This window comes from Amblyomma maculatum, chromosome 9 (genome assembly GCF_055883805.1).
Source record: "Amblyomma maculatum isolate TAMU_Amacu chromosome 9, ASM5588380v1, whole genome shotgun sequence".
NCBI lineage: Eukaryota > Metazoa > Arthropoda > Arachnida > Ixodida > Ixodidae > Amblyomma > Amblyomma maculatum.
In genome coordinates, this window is record NC_139352.1 from 23,529,220 (window position 1) to 23,541,356 (window position 12,137).

Sequence of the window (12,137 nt, forward strand, 5' to 3'; positions counted from 1 at the left end):
TGACGTCGATATGATGTGTATCGCGATATGCGTCCTGTCATAAAGGCGGGTCAGAGACTGTACCCGCGTGTTGCAGACGATTGCTTGCGATGATTTCATATTATCACGCCTACAAGCACGCGAACGTAATGGCTAGTTTTAGCTGGCGCAACGCGATGACCTTTTGGCGACGACTTGTAAGGGCACTGTGCATATAATAATAGCCGAACGTTGCCTTGAGGAGCTGATCTTCTAGCTTTTATTACTACCTGGACTCCTCCAATCAACCGCATCTGGGTTTTGGGGGGACCGGCTTTGCAGAAGGTTTTGCATCATGGAGTATCCGCAGTGTATTGCTTTGATTTAGTCGCTAGGTGTCGCATTATTTGATTGAATCCCGCAAAAGATGCAGAGCGCTCGTTAGGCATTCACTGTTCAAGGCTTGGAAAAGTTGGCGCGCGTTTGATGTGCGCGAGCATTTGAAATAAATATTTTAGTCACGTTTTGTTAAACCAGAGAGTGGACAGTAGATTGCGCTTGTTTTTACGCGATAACGTTAAGGAGACCGTGTCGCAGAAAACCCGGTTTCGTCGTTTCCAGCGCCTGCTTTGGGGACCGTAGACAAAAAACTCTGATGCAAGAAAACGGTTATAAAGTTTAGGAAGAAGTCGAAGAAGGCTTGGATTGGATTAGCATTAAAATACCAGAAAGGTTTCGCAAGCGGGGTAATTCACAGATCGCAAAAGATTATAAGTTAAGGTGGGCTCCTGTGGCACTCATACTCAGGGCATTCGGACTACGGGGCGAGCACTGTACCCTAAGGACATGAAATCTGGTTGGTTATAGCTGTATAGAGGTTAACCTAGGTAATGAGGTGTGGTCTTTGACCTATAGAGTAATGTTTGAAGAAGTAATCATGAGCAGCATAAGCAGGTACTTGATAAAAATGGGAAATTAAACGAGACTATGAATCACACCGTGATCCAAGGTATCATCATTATTCATTAACGACAGCGGAGCCCGAGGCGTGGCTGCCAATACATGCTGAAAATGATTTAAAAATTTCGTCTAGTGTCGAAAATGAAAGACGTAGTAACTGTCTCACTACTCACTGGACATTCAAACTCAACCTAGGAAAAACGAAGAAGGTGCAAATGAAAAATAAATTATGATGGGGACGTAAGAATGAATTGAACCTAGTTATCCGAGTGAGAGATCTGTTAAGCAGAGTTTTGCACAGTTTTATGAGGTTGTACTAAATGGACGGCCTAAATTATTTATTTTATTTATATTTTTATTTATAACATTATCCACAGCGCCTTTTAGCTTTACAGTGGGTGAGAAATATTTGCACCATAAACAGCGCTAGATGCTGGCAAGGAAAAAAAAAAGAACATAACACCGAAAGTATAACACAGCATAATTTCACACAAGCAAGCACAAATGCACGTACTACAGCTCTGCGGCAAACATTTCTTCAGATTTTGATGAAACGACTTCTTGGGGCAGCTTATTCCATTCATTTATTATTTTTTGTAAAAAAAGTTTGCTTTTTTATAAGTCTCATCTGCATTTCATTTATTTTGCTTTGTAAATGTGTTCCTTTTTTTGATGAAATATAGTCCGACTGCAATAAATAAGGGACACGGTCAATATATGTTTCAGAATGAAATATATTATGGAAGAACTCCAGTCTAAGTATATATCTGCGTTTCTGTAGTGAATCCCATCCTAACGGTTTCTGCGTGGTTGACACATGGAAATTCCGGCTGTAATTATATAAAACAAAACGGACCGCTACATTTTGGACTTTCTCTAATTTTTCAATATCATTTTTATTTTTAGGGTTCCGTACTGTACACGCGTACTCATGCATAGGCTTCACATTAATTGTGTACAACCATTAAGGGAACGCAGAAGCTTTGCCTCGAGAGTAGATGCGACAGCGCCCTTAACGCCGCCTTTTCTTTTTTTCTTTCCTGATGTTTTTATATTTTAATTTGGTTTTGAGCAAAGGCAAGGGCAATACCTTTGTCAGGTTTCAGCGGACGCCAACACACAAATAGGTCAATTTCTTTCGAACCCAGCCAGGCGAAATCCGAATTTTCATCCCAGGTAGTAGATTTTACGCTCTGAAACAAAAAAAAAAAAAAAAAAAAAACCTGAACTCTAGTGGGTTGCTCCACATTCGAGTCATTGCGCGCCCACCTTGTCACACAGGAGAAGTCAAGTCACATTTATTATAATGGATCGATATTTCAAGATACACGAGGCTTTTTAAGTCATAATCAACCCATTGATCAAGGATATATGGCGCCTTAGAGTACCTTGTAATCGCACTCGCTGGCACTTATCGACAGTCTCTGGTGTTGAACCAACGTTGTGATCAAGTGATGTTCAACAAACTTAACCTGTTGCTTGCGTCGGCGCTGCGTTGTAACATGGATTTATTCTTCAGGTGATGAAAATTCATAATGGGCTAGTCAAAAAACGATTGATTAAACAAAACTGACGATGGGATATAGCAGGGTATGGGAATTGAAAATAAGTGAGAATACTGGTCCTCTAAGTTAGGTTTCGTAGGAAAGGCAATTACCGATGATTCAACCTATTGATAAAGAAGACGTTTTTGTTGAGCTAGTTTGTGCAACATTTAAAAAATGGACGAAGCGCTAAAAAGACATCAGCAAGAAAGAGGACGCGGACAAGCGCTCACTGACAACTGATCCTTTATTGAAGGGAAACACACAATAAATACATAGGCGCACCGTGGCGGCGCTAATCAGAGGCAGTAAACGCCACAAGGTGAAAAGACATTAAAACCGATAAAATAAAACAGGCAAAAAATTGATTTTAAAAAAATTAAGCAGTTATGATCAGATGAATAGGCTAAAAACAATGGTTCAGAAAACAAACTGATCTATGCACGTGGTGTATAGAGCCAGATAATACTCGTATTGGTGGCCGCCATCAAAAAAAGAAAAAGAAATGAGGAGGCGGATATACCAGTCTCTTTAAATTACTTAACACCTGATTAAAGGTTACAGGTGCAAAGTACAGGTAGTAAATTAAGGAATAGAATTATACAGCTGGCTGAAGAGAATCACTGAAGTAAGAAAAAGACAACCAATAGGAAACGGCATGCGCCTTTCGCTACGATGTCATACGCTCACGGGTGCGTTACGGATCAACCGCTTACGCGAAATTACTACTTGTCCTTACACCGAACGTGTTTGGAAGACTCGCAAGGATGAGCCTCACTTTCTGCTCCTCCTTCCTCTCTCACTCCTTCTCCTGCCATCTTCGCGCTTCTTTTTTTCTGCAGTTGTTCTCTGGGCCATTCATTCGAAGCAACAATTGCTAGCCTCGTTCTGTAATGCCCGCCTTTCGTTTCCTGTACATCGGCTGCTTCGAGCTCACCTTTTTATATATCGCGTTCTCTTCCCCTTCGCCCACTTGTGCAAAATGCGAGCTTTTTTTCTTTTCACATATTGAAACCACACGTTTTTATTTTACACAACTCCAGGAAACTTAACAAATGCAGAACCGGCATCGCAACGCAGAATTCGCACGCTCGCCCAGACTCTCCTCACCTACTTGTCTCATCCGTCCAGCGCTTGTAGCGGGGATCGATGTGCGCATGCTCCTCCGTGGGAGCTCTTTCCCTCTCACTCTCTATCACTTTCCTCTCGCGCTTCATTCCTCGCCCTTTCTTTCGCGCCCACCGCCACCAGCCTCGAACAACTCATCCGGCGAACTCGGAGAGCGCATTCGGCGCTTGGCTGGTGCGGTCGTGTTGTTCCTGTGCGTGAGCTCGCCTCAACCATTCGGCCAGGCACTCACCTTCTGTAGTGTTTGCGTCTGCGCCTCCTTCCTTGCCGTCAGCGCTGGTATCGTTACTTCTTCTGCGTGGTCCTAAAGAAGAAGGTGTATGTTCTCAGCGGAAAAAGAACGCATACAAGCGATGGAAACAATTTCTCTTTTGGGTTAGAAAGGTGCATCTTCGCTTTGGTGTACCTGGGAGTTTCCCCCTGCGCGTATACTCTATTATCGCGTCTCGCAGGCACCGCGTCTCGCAGGCACCGCGTCGTCATTGGCTTTACAGCCACTATCTACTGGATTGGCTAGAGACCATTTTTTTTATTGCTACTATCTCCTGCTCATTTCAGTTGTCACTGGATTGCGACTTGGCAACGACGTCACGGCAGACTTCTTCTCAAGCTGTTCTGTTTTTTGTGGGCCCTGTTCGTCGCCGTCTTCGTGTCCAGCTACCTTCTCCTTCGGTACGACTAGGCGCATTATTCTGTTCTATTGTGGAGTGCCCACCTCAAGCTCACTTTTGTTGTTTCTGGACTTAGGAAGTGAAGAGTCGAGCACACTCCTTCAAGGATGATTCAGAGACGTTTCGATTTGCCATGCTGTTGCATCGCCTAAAAAGACAGTTGTGCGCCTTTCGATGAACTCTGAAAAGTGACCAAATGTTTTATGTTCTGAGTTCCGCTTTATCGAAATGATGCCGGACTGTTTTCGACATAGTGAGTTGCTAGTGAGGTGTGTTTTGCTTTGACTTGTCCGCCAAAAACTGCGAGCTGCCTCCCATCTGCCTACCGGTGTGCGCCACGATGGAGCCTCTTTCGTGCTTAAAGCGGTTTCCTTTTGGATTTACGACAACGCTTCGGATCGTCGTGCTGTTGCTGCTCTGCCAGAATGCCCTTGCAAGAAGGCGTAAGTAGTATTGCTTTAACCAATTAGTCCTGTCAGGACTCTGTCTTTGAATTTTAAATCTTTTCATAAGCGCAAGGCGTGCGCCTCTGCCTAATTTTATAGGCTCGTCAAGACTGCGTCACATTGATCGCAACTAAAAAAATTATCTTCTGTCCATCACGACGAGTCTTTTTCCTGTATACATAATTTCTCCTCACCTGAGTTATTAACGGGGTTGTAGTTACTGTGCGGGTAGCTGTTTAAGCACACCTGTCAAGAGACCCCTAGTGTTATCGTAACGCAAACGGATGATCTTTCTTGAGTCACCACATTTGTCGGCAGTTTAAGGTACCAGGCGTTCGTGGTAATTGCGCGGAATCATCTTCTGACCTTAGCCTGGGCACTAACTGATAAGATTTAAGGTGGCACACCTATATCGCTGTGCTGCTCACTGAGTAATACAGCTGGTCGCAACACTTTCATAATATCTTCGCCATAAAAATTGAAACCCGCCCTTTATACTGACATTAGGTACAGCTACAGTGTTCAAAGCACGGATAGTTTGATGCAATCTAGATGCGTTTACGATTGCTACGCAAAGTATTTATACTAGTCCTTTAACGAAACCATTTCTTCGCATATATATACAGAGTAAGGAGATCAGCTACTTTTTAAAGGCAAAAGCTTTACATGTATTGGGGGCTGTATTCACGAGGCAAGTCTGTACAGAGTAAAAAGATCAGCAACGTTTTTAAAGGCGAAAGCTTTATATGGATCATGAGACGAATTCTTGGCCCCAAAACCTGTCACGGAATTTGTTCTCCGGAAGTGGTACCGGAAGTTTTGTGACTCAAGTGCGACATAATAGCGCCAGCCAATTTAGAGAGAGAAGGTTCTAGTCCCATTGTATATGGTTAAAGGTTATAAACCTGAAATAAAAGTATGGGGTTTCAAGCCCCAGATAACATCTAGGGTCGAACCTTATTAGAAGAGGTCGTGGGATCAATTCCAACGCTTGTGCCACAACTGCCATAGGAACTATGAAGCCAGCTTTTGTCGAGACACCGAAGCGACAAGGCATGCACAATAGATGCGAAAAAAAAAATATTTTTTTGCGCACTAAAAACACATAACCTCGCAACATATTTGAATTCTGACTTTAGGACATTTGAGTTACTTCTTCCGAGGCCACATTGCTAGTTGCGTGATAACCTATCACAATTTCTGGTGTATTATATGTTCTGAATGCGCCGCTTTTCTGTTACGCTTAAATTTCGACGCTGGTCCTTTAGTGTTTGTCACCGAAGCAAATAGCGGGTTCCCTCGCACACACTATGCGGTTAAAATGATATACTATCGGCCCGTTCCTAGCTTCACTCCCGTAGGGCTGCTGCTACCAGCGAGCCGTCATTCCGTCGGTCATCAACACCACGGATGGTTCTAGAGGGACCTCGCGAGCCAAGTTCTACCTCGGCCTTTTTCGATTCCGGCATAATGAGACGTCCTAAGAATAAAGCTTTCATGGAAAGCCTGGAAAGAAGCTTACATGGACGAGACTTCTTTAGATTCTCTGTTAACGTATCAATTTCTCTCGGTATGCCTTCGCTGCTTCCATTTTCTGGCTTTTGCCCTCCCAATAGTTAACCTCACTCGGGTTCTCTACGTGCCTATTATTACGACAGGCATACCTCGCTTATCTTTTTTTTTTTTTATTCGAGGACTCTGGCGTGCCTGAGGCGGTCAGATTCCTCGTCCAGTGCAGCATGTCCAAACGGAGGTGATTTACGGCTTTCTATGATATATATAACATAAAACTATTAAAACTATCCTACAAACGTTAATAGCGGCGTAAAGAATCACAAATATAACGTATCTGGAACGGAAATAAGAAAGCCTCAAGTCTTTTCGAATAAACTTGAATACAGTGACATAATTTAGACTGAAAAGCAAGACCGCATGTGAACTGGGAACCCTACGTGCAGATTGTGCAGGGGGAAGGATTTATAATGGGCGTTTCTGTATAATTTGTTTTGTCATAGGAGAACATATTCTTTTGGAAAGCAAGAATAAGTGGGCTTAAAAATATTTACCACAGAAACCTTTGTGTGTGTGTTTTCAAAATAGCCTAATTACTCGCAAATGTTCGTCACGCGATAATGATGTTGCAGGTTCAGAGAATTTTTATAAAATCAATTCCAGACTCAGAAATATTAGCATAGCTCTTGTAAAATAGTAAAATTATTGTTAAAATATTTACTAGATATGAAAAGGAATTTGTTCCTTCCTAAGACGTGTATTTAACTGTCTTCATCAGATCAAAGCAGCAACCTTCAGGAATCCACGATAGGTACATGAGAACATTCGCGTTGAAACTGCAGATATGGCGCAAACGTAGAATGATAAATTCTCGCGTATGGTGAGCGACAGTGGTCCTTCATTTTGGCTACGGTTTCAATAAGTTATAATCAGGCGGCAAGCGACTACATCTTCACAGCAGAATGCTCTAGGGCAAGTATTTTTTTACTCTCTGTCCTGCAGTGAATTTCTAGACGATATTTACATACGCTGTCTGTTTTGGGGTAAATAACCAAATTATTTGTTGAGAATTTTTCTTGGTTAATACATCTACCTATCTTCAGTATGTAATTGGGCAATGCTGAACAGCGACGCGTGAAGTATCTGTAACGCTGCAGGCACTGATCCTATCAATTTCATTGCAGAATTTCGTCTAGAAAAGCTGTGGTTGTTTTGTTCATTTTTTGTATGTGTAATGTTCACTTATTAAATGTCTTTGAGAAACAGTATTTGCGTCTAATGTGACTGTCATAATGTTTCCTACCAGAAGCCTTAGAAGAGTGGATGTTTCTGAGGGTTTCTGAAAGGCACCACAAACTACAGTTTCTGAGAAGTGAGCGGGCACAAGATTTCGCCGCAGAATACGTGGCAATAAGCACTTCGAAGATCATGATTTCATGGTGCAATCACAAAGCGAGGAGACGATCGATTTGATCGATCCGAACATCTTTTTTGCATCCCCGCTGGCCTTCGCAGAAACATTTAACCCAGCCCATTCCACTTTCCCCTCTGGGAAGAGCAAAACTGAGGGAACCTTGCATGGTTGTCATTCTTGAGGTATGAATTATTACTCTTGCGAATAGGCGTCCTAGGCAAGTCATTCAAGACGTTATCGGAAAATAGCAATTATCTTCATGAACGCAATGTGTACATAAGGGGTGAAAACAAATGTAAATGCATGAATTCATTTATTACAAATCGCTGTGAACATCGAGTGTGGTGGTCAGTATAACACATATAGAAAAATAGATGCGCCGCGACGAGTGTGAAGCATATTTGTTATATGGCGATTTGCATGTCAAGGAGAAAGTCAGCAATGAAAAATGCTTACTCGAGTTCATACTGATTTATAAATTTCAAACATATACATAAAATGATGTGATCACTTGGTAACAGAATTACATTCCCTCCATTTTCCTCTCTTTTTGGTTGTGGTGTCGATGCCAAAGAATTTAGTAACAATATTTTCAGAAGTGTTTGGGGTCGAGAATGCCTTTGCAAGAGGCTTTCAACGAATTAAGATGGCAGGCTTCACAATGTAGCTACAGCTCTTAAATTCAGCCCTCAAATAAGCTTTGTGACATGTCTCAACAGTACATCACTTTTATGGTGTGCGTGCTAGTGCACCTCCTCTTCTTTGCTCACTGCTCTTGAGTCACAATATCGTAGTTACCGCTGCCCTCTATTAGAATAATGAGGCTACCTTTAGAGGTGGTCTCATAACCGTAGTATTCTGTTCAAACTCTGTGAACAAGTTCCTATTGGAAGTCACTCTTTCGTTCTGTTCTCTCGGTGCGTTTTATATACGGAGGGTGCTGTATACACTGCCACTTAAGGGATAGGCACAGTGCTTTTACGCGTAATAGGCTGCCGTAGGTTTAACTGCAAAAGAAAAGGCGAAAAAACACAAATACGTTATAAAAGCGCCGCGGCCTGGTGTTATCTGCACGCTTATACTGCTGCACGACCAATTCTCGCGTGTTTACAACCAGGCCGGTGCCGGAGTCGTCCAGTTCTGCACGCCCCACCTGGACTCGCGGTCTCAGAACAACTTCCGCTGCGCACGCACGCGCAGCCATCGGGGCGATCTTGACCAGCGTACTCGTAAACAGACATTCATTTTCTTTCGAAGCCCGTAAACACCAGTTGGGAGCTGCCGTTTTGTGCGCCACCTCGGGGAAGAAGGGGGGGGGGGGGGGGGGGGGGGGGCTTCGTTTTAGAAGCGATATCGCGGAGTCGTCCCGCAAACAAACTGCTACTCGTGTTTATTTTTAAAGCTCTCGTGATGAAATGGGTGAAAACAGGAAGGATAGGCTTTGTGGTTTACCGATAAGCAGGATGGTGCTTCGAACACAGATTTTTGACTGCTGCTGTGGATTTTCATTATCTTTTAAGACGACATGCCGTTAAGGTCACGCTGCCTGCCACAACTTTGGCTTCTGTACTTCTGACTATTCGCTTTTCTAGAGAAACTAGCATCCTGGTTTTTCAGGCATGCTGTATAATGGAGGGTTGTAGACTCATTTCGACCGTTTAGGGCTCTGTGTATTTAAATTTGAGTGTGCGCGGATTTTAGGGGAATGTTTAAGAAAAAAAAAAAAGGAAAGTATGCTCGCCGCGTGTACATTTTCATGGAAAAAAAATGAAAGATTGCTCTCGCATTTAGCCTTCAAGCAGAATAAAGAACTCGATGAGGTCTACATTATTCCAGAGCCACCGCACTGCTTACGTCTGTAGGAAACATGGTACAGCCCGCATGTGACACACAAGTAAATAGACATTACTCTCTTATTTGCGGTTTGATATAAGTGTAGAAATGCGGCGTGAGTACAAGAACAGAATATTTTAATGAAAACTAAACACCGTCCCATTGATTGCTTTCTCGCAGACGGACATGAGCTCGTTCTCTTGGCGGGTACGCAGAAAGATACGTCGTTTTTCTGTTGAGACTTGGGCTGTTATTTCCACGCACGACGAACACGTTGTTCATTTCCGCTCATTTTACTTTGGTGGCGCTTAGTGCGGCGCTCAGCTGGACACCTGAGTAATTTGAGTCAAGACTGTTGCTTTTGCCAGCGCTCAAACTGACCGTTTAACAGGCTAAGAGGTCAGCACGTATACCGGGCAGGTTGAAATAATAAGGGCAAACTATCGTGCGTTAGTCGCGCATGCGGCACGCGAAGAGAGCAGCCCTAAATAGATCCCCATTGCAAGAGACGGCTTCGATGGCTAACGTACTTCTCTTCACTAAATAAGCTAAAGAGTTACATCTCTCTTATAAATAGACGGAACGCGAGGCCATTACCAACCGTACTGGGGAAACTATAATCGATAGGCAGCTTCGGGAAACTGCGGTGTTCTTCGTGAGGAGGGAAAATAAAAGGCTTATCCGGACCACGCCTTAACCATGAAGGCAACTTCTCAAAAGTGTATTGTTTATATATCTCGCGAGAGTACGAAGCTTGCGATGTTGTAAACCTCACAACACGCCACGCGAGAGCAGGACTATAGGGAAAGAAGAGAAGAGGGAACAGGTCGGTGGAGGCAAGGCAAGAGGGATCTACCGCCGCCCTGGGCGTCGCTATCAAACGAGGGCTTGTTCTTAGGCAAACGACTTTCGCGGAATGAGTTACGAGCCCGAAGCGAGTGCCTCGCGGGTGTCGCACGGCTCACGCGCAATTGACTCGAAGCCGGAAGGCGCCCAACGAGGCGATCCGAGGCAATGTGTCGTCGTTGGCGGAATGACGGGGACTTATGCATAGCGGAAGCTGGCCGCACGACGAGGAAAACGAGGAGACGGTTACCCGGTTTCGGGCTATAGCCTCCACGAGGGAGCGCGCGAAGCGCAGCAGCGTGAAAATGGGGTTTACACGAGCTATATTCCTTCCACGATGGTGCGTATCCGGCTTCTGCTCGCACCACTCCTTCGGGAATACAAAAATACTCCGTGTTTTTGTTTTTATTGAGCGGAGTAATAAAGACAGTACAGCTGAGTTACCGCGTGAACTACGTTCTTTCTTCAGGATAGAAAGCGCTCTGCCCACTATAGATCTGCCCAACCAGCCGGCCTGTGTTTCTGAGCTTCGCTCCATCATCTACGATCCTCAAAATGAATGTGGGACTAAATGACATTGCGTTGCTTCTTGAAGGGCAACATAATTACGCATGTTATTTATTAAAATTGTATTTCAGTTTTAGTACACTGTACCTTCGTTCATGTGCAAATCCATTCACTTTATTGACGGAGCGAAAGGATGGCTTATGTAACGTGCAACATGCGCGCAGTTTCTCTTCCGCGGATTGTGGAGTTGCTTTTGAAAGCACGCGCAGTGGGTCAAGACAACTTCGGAGTAGTTGAACCCGAAATACTCAGATTTAATTAGCTCAAAAATAACAAAGTCAAACGAGCTCGTCTTGTGCTCGCTATGCTTTCCATATGTAGTACCATGACGAGAGTATAACTGACGCTTTCCGCAAATGACTAGAAATCTACTATATTCTGTATTGATCGTTAAAGGCATGTCATTATCATGGTTTCGCTTCTAGGGATATATGAGGAAAGGGAGGGATGAGGCAGTTAGGGGAAGGGTGCCGCAGATGATGGGTAAGACGATCCCTGGACTTCTATGATATGCTTTCTAATATGAGTACGTAGTACATACGGGGCGTGTTCATTGCTCAGAACGCACGTATTCTTTTGACTTGAGCTTCCGGCGTCATTTCTGCCATCCATAGAGGTGTATACAATTTGCCTTTTCTACGTTTGTTTTATGCGAAGCATATTAACGTAGGTTTTGGGCCTTCGCGCGACGCCCGGGCGGTGGCCGCCATTGACCCTGAAGTGGGGTCACGTGACATGACGTCACGTGATGACGTCACACCGGCTGCAGATGGGGCCTCATATCGCGCCGTCGGACGTCGCCCGGCGGAGGCCTCCACGCTTCGGTTCGCGCCGTCGCGCGCGACGCGTCGGCGGCGCCACCATCGCTGCATCACGTGATATGTGACGTCACGCCAGGGATGAAGCGGCGCGCGCCCGCCGTCGCGTCAGTCTCTGTGCCCGCAACCGCGCCAGCGTCTTTGCGCCGGGCGTGTATGCGTAAGTGACGTGCAAACCAAGAGTCATGCATTTACGGACCATAAGAGTGTGTTTGTCGGGCTGCAAAGAATAAAGTGCGACGATTAACCTAAAACCACGTCTTTGTTACTTAGCCCATCCACACTGAGGCAGCTGCTTAATATGCTTCGCATCCACTGGGCTTAACCTTGATAAGCCTCCAATTTTTTATACCACTGATTTGTTATAGATACATTACCCCTAGGCCACCCAGTACATTCATATTACTTAGTTAAACAGGGCTTTACACATTAGGTGGTAG

The 12,137-nt window shown here is 44.4% G+C and overlaps 1 protein-coding gene across 2 annotated transcripts in view; it reads left to right on the plus strand.

Annotated features, from left to right (window-relative positions):
- LOC146178595 (uncharacterized) overlaps window positions 1-12,137 on the plus strand; it is a 483,598-nt gene that overhangs the window by 315,272 nt on the left and 156,189 nt on the right. The window contains exon 1 of one of the 2 annotated variants that reach the window (XM_084578393.1): window positions 4,163-4,704. The exons of the other annotated variant lie outside the window; for it this stretch is intronic. Within the exon in view, the coding sequence (XP_084434519.1) occupies window positions 4,602-4,704 (103 nt within the window). The 5' untranslated portion in view covers window positions 4,163-4,601. Of the gene's footprint in view, window positions 1-4,162; window positions 4,705-12,137 lie in introns of those variants that run through there. 2 annotated transcript variants of the gene reach the window in all.